General features: G+C 45.0%; 1 protein-coding gene across 1 annotated transcript in view; it reads left to right on the top strand.

Moving 5' to 3' along the window:
• The window catches only part of LOC144480013 (glutamate receptor ionotropic, kainate 4-like), a 289,723-nt gene that overhangs the window by 186,175 nt on the left and 85,025 nt on the right, over positions 1-18,523 (top strand). The window contains exon 12 of the mRNA XM_078199163.1: positions 3,043-3,156. Coding sequence (XP_078055289.1) covers positions 3,043-3,156 — 114 coding nt within the window. The remainder of the gene's footprint in view (positions 1-3,042; positions 3,157-18,523) is intronic.

Genomic DNA, 18,523 nt, shown 5'->3' with positions numbered 1-18,523 from the left:
GGTGTGGAAGTCCACAAATCCTTGAAGGTGGCAACACAGGTGGAGAAGGTGGTGAAGAAGGCATATGGTATGCTTGCCTTCATAGGACGGGGTATAGAGTATAAAAGCTGGAGACTGATGATGCAGCTGTATTGGTTAGGCCACATTTGGAGTACTGCGTCCAGTTCTGGTCGCCGCACTACCAGAAGGATGTGGAGGCGTTAGAGAGAGTGCAGAGAAGGTTTACCAGGATGTTGTCTGGTATGGAGGGTCTTAGCTATGAGGAGAGATTGGGTAAACTGGGGTTGTTCTCCCTAGAAAGACGGAGAATAAGGGGAGATCTAATAGAGGTGTACAAGATTATGAAGGGGATAGATAGGGTGAACGGTGGGAAGCTTTTTCCCAGATCAGAAGCGACGATCGCGAGGGGTCACGGGCTCAAGGTGAGAGGGGCGAAGTATAACTCAGATATTAGAGGGATGTTTTTTACACAGAGGGTGGTGGGGGCCTGGAATGCGCTGCCAAGTAGGGTGGTGGAGGCAGACACGCTGACATCGTTTAAGACTTAGCTGGATAGTCACATGAGCAGCCTGGGAATGGGGGGATACAAACGATTGGTCTAGTTGGACCAATGAGCGGCACAAGCTTGGAGGGCCGAAGGGCCTGTTTCCTGTGCTGTACTGTTCTTTGTTCTTTGTTCTTCTTTAAGGCCAGAATTGAACCTGGGTCTCTAGCACTGTGAGGCAGCAGTGCTAACCACCGTGCCGACCAAACCATCTCTTTTTTGCTTGTAAATTTTAAAGAGGTCTCATTTCCTCTCTTCCTCAGGTTTCAAAACATTTGTTGATTAAACTTCTGATGCCAACTTATTTGCATTCAATACAATAGTCTTAACTGTATAAAGAACAAAGAAAATTACAGCACAGGAACAGGCCCTTCGGCCGTCCAAGGCTGCACCAACCATGCTGCCCGACTTAACTAAAACCCCCTATCTTCCAGGGACCATATTCCTCTATTCCCATCCTATTCATGTACTTGTCAAGACGCCCCTTAAAAGTCACCACCGTATCCGCTTCCACTACCTCCCCCGGCAACGAGTTCCAGGTACCCACTACTCTCTGTGTAAAAAATCTGCCTCGTACATCTCCTTTAAACCTTGCTCCTCGCACCTTATACCTGTGCCCCCTAGTAAATGACTCTTCCACCCTGGGAAAAAGCTTCTGAATATCCACTCTGTCCATGCCTCTCATAATCTTGTAGACTTCTATCAGGTCTCCCCTCAACCTCCGTCACTACAGTGAGAACAAACCATGTTTCTCCAACCTCTCCTCACAGCTAATGCCCTCCATACCAGGTAACATCCTGGTAAATCGTTTCTGTACTCTTTCCAAAGCCTCCACATCCTTCTGGTAGTGTGGTGACCAGAATTGAACACTATATTCCAAGTGCGGCCTAACTAAGATTCTATAAAGCTGCAACATGACTTGCCAATTTTTAAACTCAGTACCCCGGCCGATGGAGGCAAGCATGCTGTATGCCTTCTTGACTACCTTCTCCACCTGCATTGCCACTTTTAGTGACCTGTGTACCTGTACACCCAGATCCCTTTGCCTATCAATACTCTTAAGGGTTCTACCATTTACTGTATATTTCCTATCTGTATTAGACCTTCCAAAATGCATTACCTCACATTTGTCCAGATTAAACTCCATCTGCCATCTCTCCTCCCAAGTCTCCAACTGATCTATATCCTGCTGTATCCTCTGATGGTCTTCATCGCTATCCGCAAATCCATTAACCTTTGTGTCGTCCTCAAACTTACTAATCAATCCAGTTACATTTTCCTCCAAATCATTTATATATATTACAAACAGCAAAGGTCCCAGCACTGATCCCTGAGGAATACCACTTGTCACAGCCCTCCATTCAGAAATGCACCCTTCCACTGCTACCCTCTTGTCTTCTTTGACCGAGTAAGAGTTTTAACAACACCTTCTTTGACCGAGCCAGCTTTGTATCCACCTTGCCAGCTCACCTCTGATCCCATGCGACTTCACCTTCTGCACCAATCTGCCATGAGGGACCTTGTCAAAGGCCTTACTGAAGTCCATATAGACAACATCCACTGCCCTTCCCTCATCAATCACCTTTGCTACTTCCTCGAAAAACTCGATCAAGTTCGTGAGACACGACCTCCCCTTCACAAAACCATGTTGCCTCTCACTAATATGTCCACTTATTTCCAAGTGGGAATAAATCCTGTCTCGAAGAATGCTCTCCAATAATTTCCCTACCACTGATGTAAGGCTCACCGGCCTGCAATTACCTGGATTATTCTTGCTACCCTTCTTAAACAAAGGAACAACATTGGCTATTCTCCAATCTCCATAACCATAATCTGCAAACTATTCATCCGAAAGGGCTGAATCAGCCTCCAAACCTTTTCCTACCAAAACACTTTGTCATGAGATTGTCCAAATTTCTTGTGGCCACAGTAACTTCATATGATATAAAATACATTTCATTCCTCCTTGACTGAATTTAGGCACTCGACGAATATTCCTTGTTAAGTCAAAAACAGGAGTTAAAGCTGAATCATCATCTAATCTACTTCTCACTCTCTGTTCACATTATCAAAGCCTTTTTCTATCCAAGTCCAATTTTCTGGCTTCGCTTACTCTTTGAAATTCGAATTCACACTCAGACAATTATACTTTAGAATTAACTCCATTGTGTGACACTTCAGTTTGCAAATCCAACCATGAGAGATTGATGTAATGATGGCTAAGCTGACTGATTTCTAATTAATTATATATGGTCACTGATGAATGATTGGATTGAAATATTTTGATTGTCTTGCCATATAAACATTGGTTAAAAATATAGGCAAAACCCAATTTTTCTTCACTCAGGTAGGAATTTCCTGATTAGAGGGAATTAGACAATTGTTAAATCTAACCAGCCAAAACGTTTCAAATATAACAATTGTTGGTGAAATGTATTTCTGTGTTGTTGAGTCACCACTGTCCTGTTTTGTCTGTTATACTTGTCATGTGTTTACAGAAAGCTGACCTCGCTGTAGCAGGCTTAACCATCACAGCAGAACGTGAGAAGGTCATCGATTTCTCCAAACCATTTATGACTTTAGGGATTAGTATCTTGTACCGAATTCAGATGGTAAGAAATGTTTCTGCTGCAAGTCAACACAGTAGGAAAAATACACATTTTGTTTTCTTGGCTTTTCTCTTGTCCACATTCTGTGGCAGAATTAGCTCCTTCATAAGAGTTTTGCCACTGAGCCAGTTGCCATCTTACGAACAAGATATGAAACTGAAGCCTTTCTACCTTGTCCGGGTGGATGAAAAATTTACTTGCATATTATTAAGAGGAGAGCCTGATAAACATGTTTTCCTCAACTAATCTCATTGAAGAGATCATCTGACTATTCATCTCATTGATATTAGTGGGATCTTGCTGTGTGAAAATTGGCCAAAATATTTCCAGATTCCAACAGTAACTAGGACTGCAGTAATGTTGAAGCATTTGGGATATCCTAGTATTGTGTAAATGCAAGTCTTTCTTTTCCTCCCTTTGTTGGAGTATAGTTCCAGTGGTAAATAGTCGAAGGAAAGAGGGCATCACAGGCAAGGCCAGGCACATTCCCCATCATTAAATGTCATCAAGAAGGTAGTGGTGAGCCGCCTTCTTGAACAGCTGCAGACCATGTAGTGTGGGTACACCCAGGAAGGGAATTTGACATAGCGGGAATGAAGGAACACCAATATAGTTCCAAGCAAGGTAATGTGTGGCATTGAGGGGAACTTGCAGATCATGGTGCTATGTATCTGCTGCCCTTATCTTTTGAGGTGGTAGAGATAATGGATTTGGAAGGTGCAGTTGAAAGAGGCTTGGTGAGTTGTTGCAGAGTGCCATGAAGATGATCCACAGTGGCAGCACTATGTGTCAATGGTAGAGGGAGTGAATATTTAAAGTGATGAATGGGGTGCCAATCATGTAGCTTCTTCATGCAGGATGGTGTCAAGCTTCTTGACTGCTGTTAGAACTGCACTTGTCCAAGCAAGTGGAGAGTATTCCATCACACTGCTGACTTGGGCCTTGGAGATGGTGGACAGGCTTTGGGGAGTCAGGAGGTGAATTACTCATCACAGAATTTCCAGCCCCTGACATTCTCTTGTCGTTATAAGAACATAACATAAGAACATAAGAACTAGGATCAGGAGTAGGCCACCTGGCCCCTCGAGCCTGCTCCGCCATTCAATAAGATCATGGCTGATCTTTTTGTGGACTCAGCTCCACTTACCCGCCCGCTCACCATAACCCTTATGATATCTACATGGCTAGTCCAGTTCCATTTCCAGTCAATGGTCACTCCTAGTATGTTGATAGTGGGGCATTCAACAATTGTAATGCCTTTGAATGTCAAGGGGAGATGTTTAGATTCTTTCTTGTTGGAGATAGCTATCGTCTAGCATTTGTGTGACATGAATGTTACTTGCCAGTTATCAGCCCAAGCCTTAATGTTCTCCAGGTCTTGCTGTATGTGGACATGCACTGCTTCAGTATCTGAGGAGTTGTGAATGGTGCTGGACATTGTGCAGACAGTAGTCTGAGGAACTCCTGCAGCAATATCCGGGGACTGAAATGATTGACCTCCAATAACCACAAGTATCTTCCTTTGTGCGAGATATGACTTCAGCTAGTGGAACATTTTCCCATTGATTCCCATTGACTCCAGTTATGCTAGGTTCATTGATGCCATATTTGATCAAATGTTGCCTTGGTGTCATAGGCAATCACTCCCATCTTGCCTCTTGAATTTAGTTGCTATAAAGAGGTCAGGAATTGGGTGGCCCTGACGGAACCCAAAGTGAGCATCAGTTAACAGGTAATTGCTGAGTAAGTCTCGCTCAGTAGGACTGCTGATGACCCCTTCCATCACTTTGCTGGTGATTGAAAGTATGCTGATGAGGCAGTAATTGACTAGGTTGGATTTATCCTGGTTTTTGTCTACAGGACATACCTGGGCAATTTTCCACATTGCAGGGTAGATGCCAGTGTTGTAGCTGTACTGGAACAGCTTAGCTAGGGCGTGGCAAGTTCTAGAGCACCAGTCTTCAGTACTTTTGCCAGAATATTGTCAGTATTTGCAGTATCCAGTGCCTTCAGCTGTTTCTTGACATCATGTGGAATGAATCGAATTGGCTGAAGACTAACATCTGTGATGCTGGGGACCTCGAGAAGAGGCCAATAGATCATCCAGTCGTGTTTCTGGCTGAAGATTGTTGCAAACGCTTCAGCCTTATCTTTTGCACTGATGTGCTAAACTGTCCTATCATTGAGGATGACAATATTTGTGGAGCCTTCTTCTGTGAATTGTTTAATTGTTCACCACCATTCACAACTGGATATGGCAGATGTGCAGAGTTTAGATCTGATCCATTGGTTGTGGAACCACTTAACTCTGTCTATCACATGTTGCCTCTGCTGTTTAGCATGCAAGTAGTCCTGTGTTGTAGCTTCACCAGGTTGACACCTCATTTTTAAGTATGCCTGATGCTGCTCCTGGCATGCCCTCCAGCATTCTTTCATTGAACGAAGGTTGATCCCTGGGTTGATGGTAATTGTAGAGTGGGGATATGCTGGGCCATAAAGTTACATAAGAACATAAGAAATAGGAGCAGGAGTAGGCCATCTAGCCCCTCACGTCTGCTCCACCATTCAATAAGATCATGGCTGATCTGATGGTGGGTTCAGTTCCACTTACCCGCCCACTCCCCATAACCCTTAATTCCCTTAATGGTTAGAAATCTATCTATCTGTGACTTAAACACATTTAACGAGGTAGCCTCTACTGCTTCATTGGGCAGAGAATTCCAAAGATTCACTACCCTCTGGGAGAAGAAGTTCCTCCTCAACTCTGTTCTAAATTGACTCCCCTGTATTTTGAGGCTATGCCCCCTAGTTCTTGTTTCCATTGTAAGTGGAAATAACCTCGCTGCTTCTACCCTGTCTAGCCCCTTCATTATCTTATATGTCTCTATAAGATCTCCCCATAACCTTCTAAACTCCAATGAGTACAAGCCCAGTCTACTCAATCTCTCCTCATAAGCTAACCCCCTCATCTCTGGAATCAACCTGGTGAACCTTCTGTGTACCCCCTCCAAAGCTAATATATCCTTTCTTAAATAAGGGGACCAAAATTGTACACAGTACTCTAGATGCGGCCTCACCAGTACCCTGTACAGTTGGAACATGACCTCCCTGCTTTTATACTCTATCCCTCTCGCGATAAAGGCCAACATTCCATTTGCCTTCTTGATTACCTGCTGCACCTGCAAACTGAGTTTTTGTGATTCATGCACAAGGACCCCCAGGACCCTCTGCACAGTAGTATGTTGTAATTTTTCACCGTTTAAATAATAGTCCATTTCACTATTATTCCTTCCAAAGTGGATAACCTCACACTTACCAACGTTATATTCCATCTGCCAGATCCTTGCCCACTCACTTAGCCGATCCAAATCTCTCTGCAGACTCTCTGTGTCCTCCACGCAATTTGCTTTCCCACTCATCTTTGTGTCATCCGCAAACTTTGTTACCCTACACTCGGTCCCCTCCTCCAGATCGTCTATGTATATGGTAAATAGTTGAGGCCCCAGCACCGATCCCTGCGGCACGCCACTAGTCACTGATTGCCAACCGGAAAAGCACCCATTTATTCCGACTCTCTGCTTTCTGTTAGATAGCCAATCCTCAATCCACGCTAACACTTTACCCCCAACTCCGTGTACCTTTATCTTATGCAGCAACCTTTTGTGAGGCACCTTACCGAATGCCTTCTGGAAATCTAAATACACCACATCCACCGGTTCCCCTCTGTTAACCGCACTCGTTATATCCTCAAAGAATTCCAGTAAATTAGTCAAACATGACTTTCCCTTCGTGAATCCATGCTGCGTCTGCTTGATTGAATGATTCTTTTCCAGGTGTCCTGCTATTTCTTCCGTAATGATAGATTCCAGCATTTTCTCAACTACGGATGTTAAGCTAACCGGCCTGTAGTTACCTGCCTTTTGTCTACCTCCTTTTTTAAACAGTGGTGTTACATTAGCTGTTTTCCAGAGTGTGGTTGTGTACAATTCTGCTGCTTCTGATGGCCCACAGTGTCTTTTGGATGCCCAATTTTTAAGTTGCTTTAGTCTGTTTGAAATCTATCCCATTTAGCATGGTGGAATGCAACACAACAAGATTGAGAGTATCTTCAGTGTGAAGATGGGACTTTGTTTCATGAGGACTGTGTTGGTCATTCCTACCAATACTGCCCTGAACAGAAATATTTCTGACAGGTAGATTGTGTCTTTAAAAAATATCTTTATTTTCTCTGCTGCACTCTCTTTGTGCTTCTCAATTCTGCTCTATACACTTTGAGTTCACGAAAGAAGAGGGTACTGTCACTGTCATAACAAATGAGCAGATGCTGGAAGTATTGCATATGATAGAATGGGGTGGTATTTAAAAGGTTGGCACCTCTTAAAGTAGAGAAGTCACCAAGTTCAGATAGGTTAGTGACAGAAGTAAGAATAAAGATGGGAATTTTGGAGACTCCAGCTACACTCAGACAAACCTCTTTATAAGTATGTCCCTGTAAAAATGAAGGATAAAGATGGCAAGATTCGGGAACACTGGATGACGAGAGATTGTGAGCTTAGTGAAAAAGAAGATGGAGGCATACATAAATTTCAGGAAACTGAAAACGGATAAGGCTCTTGAGGAATACAAAGATAGCAGGAAAGAGCTTAAACAGGGCAAAAAGGGCCATAGAAAGGAGAAATGTCCTTGGCAGGCAGGATTAAGGAGAATCCCAAGGCTTTTTATGTGTATATAAGGAGGAAGAGGCTAGCTAAGGACAGTGGAGGGAATTTATGTGTGGAGCCAGATTAGGTGGGTGAGGTCCTTAACGAGTACTTTGCATCAGTATTCACAAAGGAGAAGGATGTGGTGGATGGTGAATGTAGAAAGGAGGATGTTGACATTCTAGGACATGTTGAGATAAAAAGAGTGGATTTTTGGAGATTTTGAAAAACATTAACATAGAAACATAGAAAAACTACAGCACAAAACAGGCCCTTTGGCCCCACAAGTTGTGCCGAACATATCCCAACCTTCTAGGCCTACCTATAACCCTCCATCCTATTAAGTCCCATGTACTCATCCAGGAGTCTCTTAAAAGTCCCGATTGAGTTTGCCTCCACCACCACTGACAGCAGCCGATTCCACTCGCCCACCACCCTCTGTGTGAAAAACTTACCCCCAACATTTCCCCTGTACCTACCCCCCAGCACCTTAAACCTGTGTCCTCTCGTAGCAGCCATTTCCACCCTGGGAAAAAGCCTCTGAGGGTCCACCCGAGCTATGCCTCTCAACATCTTATATACCTCTATTAGGTCTCCTCTCATCCTACGTCTCTCCAAGGAGAAAAGACTGAGCTCCCTCAGCCTATCCTCATAAGGCATGCCACTCAATCCAGGCAACATCCTTGTAAATCTCCTCTGCACCCTTTCAATCTTTTCCACATCCTTCCTATAATGAGGCGACCAGAACTGAGCACAGTACTCCAAGTGGGGTCGGACGAGGGTCTTATATAGCTGCATCATTAACCCCGGACCCCTAAACTCAATCCCTCGATTGATAAAGGCCAGCACACCATATGCCTTCTTAACCACCTCCTCCACCTGCGGGGCCGATTTTAGAGTCCGATGGACCCGGACCCCAAGCTCCTTCTGATCTTCTACAGTACTAAGAGTCTTTCCCTTAATATTGTACTCCTTCATCCCATTTGACCTGCCAAAATGGACCACTACGCATTTATCTGGGTTGAAGTCCATCTGCCACTTCTCCGCCCAGTCTTGCATCCTATCTATGTCCCTCTGTAACTTCTGACATCCCTCCAGACTATCCACAACCCCACCAACCTTTGTGTCATCGGCAAACTTACCAACCCATCCCTCCACTTCCTCATCCAGGTCATTTATGAAAATGACAAACAGCAAGGGTCCCAGAACAGATCCCTGGGGCACACCACTGGTGACCGACCTCCATTTAGAAAAAGACCCATCTATACACACTCTCTGCCTCCTTTGGGCAAGCCAGTTCTGGATCCACAGGGCAGCAGCACCTTGGATCCCATGCCCTCTCACTTTTTCTAGAAGCCTTGCATGGGGGACCTTATCGAACGTCTTGCTAAAATCCATATAAACCACATCTACCGCTTTCCCTTCGTCAATGTGTTTAGTCACATTTTCAAAGAACTCCACCAGGCTCATAAGGCACGATCTGCCTTTGACAAAGCCATGCTGAGTATTCTTGAGCATACTAAACATCTCTAAATGCTCATAAATCCTGTCCCTCAGGATCTTCTCCATCAGCTTACCAACCACTGAAGTTAGACTCACCGGTCGGTAATTTCCTGGGCTATCTCTATTCCCCTTCTTGAAAATAGGAACCACATCCACAATCCTCCATTCCTCCGGCACCTCTCCCGTCTCCATCAACGACGCAAAGATCATCGCCAGAGGCTCTGCAATCTCTTCCCTCGCCTCCCACAGTAACCTGGGTCACATCCCATCCGGACCCGGCGACTTATCTATCTTGATGCCATTCAAAGATTCCAGCACAACCTCTTTCTTAAAGTCCACATACTCAATCTTTTCAGTCCACCGCAAGCCCGCAGTACATCCACCCAGGTCCTTTTCCTCTGTGAAAACCGAGGCAAAATACTCATTAAGCACCTCTGCCATTTCTACTGGTTCCGTACAGACTTTCCCGCCTTCACCTTTTATAGGTCCTATTCCTTCACGTCTCATCCTTTTACTTTTCACATATTTATAGAACGCCTTAGGGTTCTCCTTAATCCTACCTGCCAAGGCCTTCTCATGACCACTTCTGGCTCTCCTAATTTCCTTCTTTAGTCCCTTCCTACAAGCCGTATACTCATTTAGATCCTTATCTTCACCAAGCTCTCTGAACCTTTTGTACGCTTTCCTTTTCTTCGCGACGAGGTCTCGCACAGCTTTCGTGCACCACGGTTCCTTTAACCTACCAACTCTTCCCTGTCTGCTTGGAACGTTGTCCTGTAGAACTCTAGACAGACATTCCTTGAAAAACTGCCACATTTCCCCGAGAATACCTCCTTCCAATTTACTCCTCTAATTTGCTGCCTTATAGAAAGCCACAGCACAAACAGGCCCTTCGGCCCACAAGTTGCGCCGATCATATCCCTACCTCTAGGCCTATCTATAGCCCTCAATCCCATTAAATCCCATGTACTCATCCAGAAGTCTCTTAAAAGACCCCAACGAGTTTGTCTTCATATTTCCCCTTACTCCATATAAACGCTTTCCTAGCTTGCCTGATCCTCTCTTTTTCCAATGCAAGCATAAAGGAGATAGAGTTATGATCGCTATCCCCAAGATGCTCTCCCACTGAGAGATCTGACACCTGTCCAGCTTCATTGGTCAGTATCAGATCAAGTACAGCCTCTCCTCTTGTAGGCTTGTCCACATGCTGTGTCAGGAAACCCTCCTGAACACACCTAATGAACTCCTCCCCATCCAATCCCCTTACCCTCGGGATATTCCAATCTATGTTTGGGAAATTAAAGTCTCCCATCACAACAAATCTGCTGTTACTGCATCTCTGCAGGATCTGTTTCCCAATCTGCTCCTCCACCTCCCTGTTACTGTTGGGCGGCCTATAGAAAACTCCCAGCAAAGTGATCGACCACTTCCCACTCCGAGCTTCCACCCACAGAGACTCTGTAGACAATCCCTCCACAGCATACACCTTCTCGACAGCTGTGACACTATCCCTGATCAGCAGTGCCACTCCACCCCCTCTCTTGCCTCCCTCCCTGTCCTTCCTGAAACATCTGAATCCCGGCACTTGCAGTATCCAGTCCTGTCCCTGAGATATCCAAGTCTCCGTAATGGCCACCACATCACACTTCCAGGCATCAATCCACGCTCTGAGCTCATCCCCTTTATTCACTATACTCCTGGCATTAAAGTAAACACATCTCAATCCTTTGGTCTGAGCTCTCCCCTTCTCTATCCCCCGTCCATCCTCCCTCTTGCACTGTCTATAACCCTTCTCTGTTTGCGAGCTAACTTCCTCGCTCCCAGTCTCCTCGTCTCGATCCCAACCTATCTAGTTTAAACTCTCCCCAGAGCTACATAGGGTCTATCCCAGAATACTGAGAGAGGCGAGGGAAGAAATTGCTGAGGCCTTGGTCAAAATCTTTGTATCCTCTTTAGTCACGGGCGAGGTACCAGAGGATTGGAGAGTAAGTAACATTGTTCCTCTGTTTCAGAAGGACAGAAGAGACAGTCTGGGAAATTACAGGCCTGTGAGCCTTACATCAGTGGTGGGGAAATTATTGGAGAAGATCCTTAGGGACAGGATGTACTCACATTTGGAAGAGAATAAGCTTATTAGCATTGTGAAGGGGAGGTTGTGTTATATACGTGGGCTTTGGTAAACCCTTCGATAAGGTTTCTCATGGCAGGCTGATACAGAAGGTGACGTCATATGGGATCCGAGGTGAGCTGGTAAGATGGATACAAAACTGGCTTGGTCGTAGAAACAGAGAGTAGCAAGGAACAAATAACAAAGAAAAGTACAGCACAGGAACAGGCCCTTCAGCCCTCCAAGCCCATGCCAATCACGATGCCCTAACTAAACCAAAAAACCCTTCTGCCCTTACTTGGTCCATATCCCTCTATTCCCTCCATATTCATGTACCCATCCAGATGCCTCTTTAATGTTGCTAATCTGCCTGCTTCCACCACCTCCTCTGGCAGTGTGTTCCAAGCACCCATCACTCTCTGTGTGAAAAACTTCCCCCGCACATCTCCCTTAAACTTTCCCCCTCTCAACTTGAACCGGTGCCCCCTTATAATTGACACTTCCACCCTGGGAAAAAGCCTCTTGACTATCCACCCTGTCTCTGCCTCTTATAATTTTGTAGACCTCTTTCAGGTCTTCTCTCAGCCTCTGTCTTTCCAGTGAAAACAATCCTAGTTTATTCAACCTCTCCTCATAGTCAACACCCTTGAGACCAGGCAACATCCTGGTGAATCTTCTTTGCACTCTCTCCAAAGCTTCCACATCCTGCTGGTAGTGTGGCGACCAGAACTGCATGCAATACTCCTAATGTGGCCTAAACAAGGTTTTATATAGCTGCAACATGATTTGTCAACTCTTGTACTCAATGCCCTAGCCAATGGAGGCAAACATGCCATATGCCTTCTTAATCATCTTGGCCCCTGTGTTGCCACTTTTAGGGAACTGTGAACCTAAATGCCCAGATCCCTCTGTATGTTAATGTTCCTAAGGGTTCTGCCATTTACAGTATAATTCACACCTAAATTTGATCCTCCAAAATGCATTACCTTCCATTTGACAAGGAAGTACTCAATGAATGGTAGGACATAGGTAAAAAAAAAAAGGGATGAGGACTTGCGGATAGCGAAGAGCATTGTCGGGCAATACAGCAGGATATAGATAGGCTGGAAAATTGGGCGGAGAGGTGGCAGATGGAGTTTAATCCGGATAAATGCGAAGTGATGCATTTTGGAAGAAATAATGTAGGGAGGAGTTATACAATAAATGGCAGAGTCATCAGGAGTATAGAAACACAGAGGGACCTAGGTGTGCAAGTCCACAAATCCTTGGAGGTGGCAACACAGGTGGAGAAGGTGGTGAAGAAGGCATATGGTATGCTTGCCTTTATAGGACGGGGTATAGAGTATAAAAGCTGGAGTCTGATGATGCAGCTGTATAGAACGCTGGTTAGGCCACATTTGGAGTACTGCGTCCAGTTCTGGTCGCCGCACTACCAGAAGGACGTGGAGGCGTTAGAGAGAGTGCAGAGAAGGTTTACCAGGATGTTGCCTGGTATGGAGGGTCTTAGCTATGAGGAGGGATTGGGTAGACTGGGGTTGTTCTCCTTGGAAAGACGGAGAATGAGGGGAGATCTAATAGAGGTGTACAAGATTATGAAGGGTATAGATAGGGTGAACAGTGGGAAGCTTTTTCCCAGGTCGGAGGTGACGATCACGAGAGGTCACGGGCTCAAGGTGAGAGGGGCGAAGTATAACTCAGATATCAGAGGGACGTTTTTTACACAGAGGGTGGTGGGGGCCTGGAATGCGCTGCCAAGTAGGGTGGTGGAGGCTGACATCGTTTAAGACTTAGCTGGATAGTCACATGAGCAGCCTGGGAATGGAGGGATACAAACGATTGGTCTAGTTGGACCAAGGAGCGGCACAGGCTTGGAGGGCCGAAGGGCCTGTTTCCTGTGCTGTACTGTTCTTTGTTCTTTGTTCTTAAAAGCAGAATACAGAGAGCTAGGGAGAAAGTTAAGAAATCGGACCTCAAAGGTAGTGATCTCAAGATTACGGTGCCACGTGCCAGTCGGAGTAGGAATGAGAGGATATATCGGATAAATACGTGGCTGCAGAGATGGTGTTAGAGGGAGGGTTTCAGATTCCTGAGGCATTGGGAACGGTTCTGGGGGAGGTGGGACCTGTGCAAATTGGACGGGTTACACCTGGGCAGGATTGGGACTGATGTCCCAGGGGGAGTGTTTGCTAGAGCGGTTGGGGAGGGTTTAAACTAATATGCCAGGGGGATGGGAACCTATGTAAGGCGTCCGAGAAGGAGGGAGCAGGGACATAATGTGGGGAGAATGTTCCAACTACATCAAAAATCAGGAAAAAAGTTAAAAGGAAGGAGAACTCAGGAGACGTTATTAATGGAAGTGTTAGAATTCAAAAAGAAGGTATAAAAACTAGCATAAGGGCACTTTATCTGAATGCTTGTAGCATTCAAAACAAGGTAAATGAGTTGACAGCACAAATCATTGCGAATGAGTATGATTTGGTGGCCATTACAGAGACATGGTTGCAGAATGGTCACAACTGGGAGTTGAATATCCAGGGGTATCAAACTGTTCGGGGGGACCGACAGGAAGATAAGGGAGGTGGTGTAGCTCTGATATTTAAGGATGATATCAGGGTGGGAGTGAGAGATGATATAGGTTCTATGGAAAAAAGATTGATTCCATTTGGGTGGAAATTAGAAATAGTAAGGAGAAAAAGTCACTGATAGGCGTAGTCTATAGAAACATAGAACATAGAAAAACTACAGCACAAAACAGGCCCTTCGGCCCCACAAGTTGTGCCGAACATATCCCTACCTTCTAGGCCTGCCCATAACCCTCCATCCTATTAAGTCCCATGTACTCATCCAGGAGTCTCTTAAAAGACCCTATTGAGTTTGCCTCCACCACCACTGACAGCAGCCGATTCCACTCGCCCACCACCCTGTGTGTGAAAAACTTCCCCCTAACATTTCCCCTGTACCTAACCCCCAGCACCTTAAACCTGTGTCCTCTCGTAGCAGCCATTTCCACCCTGGGAAAAAGCCTCTGAGAGTCCACCCGATCTATGCCTCTCAACATCTTATATACCTCTATTAGGTCTCCTCTCATCCCACATCTCTCCAAGGAGAAAAGACCGAGCTCCCTCAGGTCTATAGGCCACCAAATAATGACATCATGGTGGGGTGAGAAATAAACAAAAAAATAACTGATGCATGTAAAAATAGTACAGCAATTATCATGGGGGATTTTAATCTACATGTCAATTGGTCAAACCAGGTCGGTCAAGGCAGCCTTGAGGAGGAGTTCATGGAATGTATCCGCGATAGCTTCCTTGAACAGTATGTAATGGAACCGACAAGGCTGCAAGCTATCCTAGATCTGGTCCTGTGTAATGAGACGGGAATAATTAATGATCTTGCAGTTAGGGATCCTCTTGGAAGAAGCGATCACAGTATGGTTGAATTTAAAATACAGATGGAGCATGAGAAGGTAAAATCCAATGTCAGTGTCTTGTGCTTAAACAAAGGAGACTATAAAGGGATGAGGGAGAAGTTGGCTAAGGTAGACTGGGAGCAAAAACTTTATGGTGGGACAATTGAGGAACAGTGGAGGACTTTCAAAGCGATCTTTCACAGTGCTCAGCAAAAGTATATACCACTGATAAGGAAGGACTGTAGAAAAAGAGATAATCAGCCATGCATATCTAAGGAAATGAAGGAGGGTATCAAATTGAAAGAAAATGCATACAAAGTGGCAAAGATTAGTGGGAACCTCGAGGATTGGGAAATCTTTAAAGGTCAGCAGAAAGCCACGAAAAAAGCTATAAAGAAAGGTAAGATGGATTATGAGAGCAAACTAGCTCAAAATATAAAAACAGATAGCAAAAGTTTCTACAAATATATAAAACGAAAAAGAGTGGCAAAAGTAAACATTGGTCCTTCAGAGGACGAGAAGGGGGATTTAATAACTGGAAATGAGAAAATGGCTGAGGCATTGAACAGGTATTTTGTGTCGGTCTTCACAGTGGAAGACACAAATAACATGCCAAAAATTAATGACAGGAAGGCTATGATACAAACTATCATTATCACAAAAGAGGTAGTGTTGGGCAAGTTAATGGGGCTAAAGGTAGACAAGTCTCCTGGTCCTGATGGAATGCATCCCAGGGTACTAAAAGAGATGGCGGGAGAAATAGCAAATGCACTAGTGGTAATTTACCAAAATTCGCTGGACTCTGGGGTGGTTCCCGCAGATTGGAAAACAGCAAATGTGACGCCACTGTTTAAAAAAGGAGGTAGACAAAAGGCAGGTAACTATAGGCCGGTTAGCTTAACTTCTGTAGTAGGAAAACGCTTGAATCTATCATCAAGGATGAAATAGCGAGACATCTGGATATAAATGGAGTCACAGGTGGACAGAGTGGTGAAGAAGGCATTCGGCATGCTTGGTTTCATTGGTCAGAACATTGAATACAGGAGTTGGGACATCTTGTTAAAGTTGTACAAGACATTGGTAAGGCCACACTTGGAATACTGTGTGCAATTCTGGTCACCCTATTATAGAAAGGATGTTATTAAACTAGAAAGAGTGCAGAAAAGATTTACTAGGGTGTTACCGATACTTGACGGATTGAGTTATAAGGAGAGGCTCAATAGACTGGGACTTTTTTCTCTGGAGCGTAGGAGGCTGAGGGGTGACCTTATAGAGGTCTATAAAATAATGAGGGGCATAGACAAGGTAGATAGTCAATATCTTTTCCCAAAGGTAGGGCAGTCTAAAACCAGAGGGCATAGGTTTAAGGTGAGAGGGGAGAGATACAAAAGTGTCCAGAGGGACAATTTTTTCACACAGAGGGTGGTGAGTGTCTGGAACAAGCTGCCAGAGTCAGTCGTAGAGGCAGGTACAATTTTATCTTTTAAAAAGCATTTAGATAGTTACATGGGTACGATGGGTATAGAGGGATATGGGCCAAATGCGGGCAATTGGGATTAGCGTAGGAGTTTTAAAAGAAAGGGCGGCATGGACAAGTTGGGCCAAAGGGCCTGTTTCCATGCTGTAAACCTCTATGACTCTAAATTGTCCCATTGGTAAGACGCAGCATGGGTTCATGAAGGGCAGGTCATGTTTGACTAATTTAGTGGAATTCTTTGAGAATATTACACGCACAGTGGACAATGGGGAACCTGTGGATGTGGTGTATCTGGGTTTCCAGAAGCATTTGACAAGGTGCCGCATCAAAGACTGCTACATAAGATGAAGGTGCACAGTGTTACAGGTAATGTATTAGCATGGATAGAGGATTGGTTAACAAACAGAAAGCAAAGAGTGGGGGGAAATGAGTGTTTTTCTGATTGGCGATCAGTGACTAGTGGTGTGCCTCAGGGATCAGTGTTGGGACCGCAATTGTTTACGATTTACATAGATGATTTGGAGTTGGGGACCAAGTGTAGTGCAGATGACACTAAGATGGGTGGAAGAGCAAAGTGTGCAGAGGACGCTGAAAATCTGCAAAGGTATATAGATAATCTAAGTGAGTGGGCGAGGGTCTGGCAGATGGAGTATAATGTTGGTAAATGTGAGGTCATCCATTTTGGTAGGAATAACAGCAAAATGGACTGTTATTTAAATGATAAAAAATTGCAGCATGCTGCTGTGCAGAGGGACCTGGGTGTCCTTGTGCAGGAATCTCAAGGAGTTGGTTTGCAGGTGCAGCAGGTAATTAAGAAGGCAAATGGAATGTTGTCCTTCATTGCCAGAGGGATGGAGTTTAAAAACAGTGAGATTATGTTGCAGCTGTATAAGGTGCTGGTGAGGCCACACCTGGAGTACTGTGTACAGTTTTGGTCTCCTTACTTGAGAAAGGATATACTGGCACTGGAGGGGGTGCAGAGGAGATTCACTAGGTTGATTCCGGAGTTGAGAGGGTTGGCTTATGAGGAGAGACTGAGTAGACTGGGGCTATACTCATTGGAATTCAGAAGAATGAGGGGAGATCTTATAGAAACATATAAGATTATGAAGGGAATAGATAAGATAGAAGCAGGGAAGTTGTTTCCACTGGCGGGTGAAACTAGAATTAGGGGGCATAGCCTTAAAATAAGGGGAAGCAGATTTAGGACTGAGTTGAGGAGGAACTTCTTCACACAAAGGGTTGTGAATCTGTGGAATTCCCTGCCCAGTGAAGCAGTTGAGGCTACCTCATCGAATGTTTTTAAGGCAAGGATAGATAAATTTTTGAACAGTAAAGAAATTAAGGGCTATGGTGAGCGGGCGGGTAAGTGGAGCTGAGTCCACAAAAAGATCAGCCATGATCTTATTGAATAGCAGAGCAGGCCCGAGGGGCCAGATGGCCTACTCCTGCTCCTAGTTCTTATGACGCTAGGAAATTCTGTGGAACAAAGAGACCTTGGCATGTTTGTCCACAGATCTCTGAAGGCAGAAGGACATGTTAGTAAGGTGGTGAAAAAGGCATATGGGATACTTTGCCTTTATCAATCGATGCATTGATTACAAAATTGCTTGCACCACCTCCTCTGGCAGTGCATTCCAAGCACCCACCACTCTGCGTGAGAAACTTCCCCTGCACATCTCCCTGTTGGTGTTGTATAGAACTTTGATGAGGCCACAGCTAAAGTACTGTGTGCAGTTCTGGTGGCCACATCATAGGAAAGATGTGATTGCACTGGACGGGGTGCAGAGGAGATCCATCAGGATGCTGCCTGGGATGGAACATTTAAGTTGTGAAGAGAGGTTGGATGGCTTGGGTTGTTTACGTTGGAGCAGAGAAGACTGAGGGATGACCTGATTGAGGTGTACAAGATTATATGGGGCATGGACAAAGTGGATAAGGAGCAACTGTTCCCTAAGTTGAAGGGGCAGTCACGAGGAGACATAAGTTCAAGGTGAGGGGCAGGAGGTTCAGCGGGGATGTGAGGAAAATCTTTTTTACCCAGAGGGTGGTGACGGTCTGTATGCACTGCCTGGGAGGGTGATAACAAAGAACAATACAGCACAGGAATAGGCCCTTCGGCCCTCCAAGCCCGCGCCGCTCCCTGGTCCAAACTAGACCATTCTTTTGTA

This window comes from Mustelus asterias, chromosome 27, assembly GCF_964213995.1.
Source record: "Mustelus asterias chromosome 27, sMusAst1.hap1.1, whole genome shotgun sequence".
Lineage (NCBI taxonomy): Eukaryota > Metazoa > Chordata > Chondrichthyes > Carcharhiniformes > Triakidae > Mustelus > Mustelus asterias.
The sequence above is the reverse complement of the archived record's forward strand: the minus strand, read 5'-3'. Positions and strand labels throughout refer to the sequence as shown.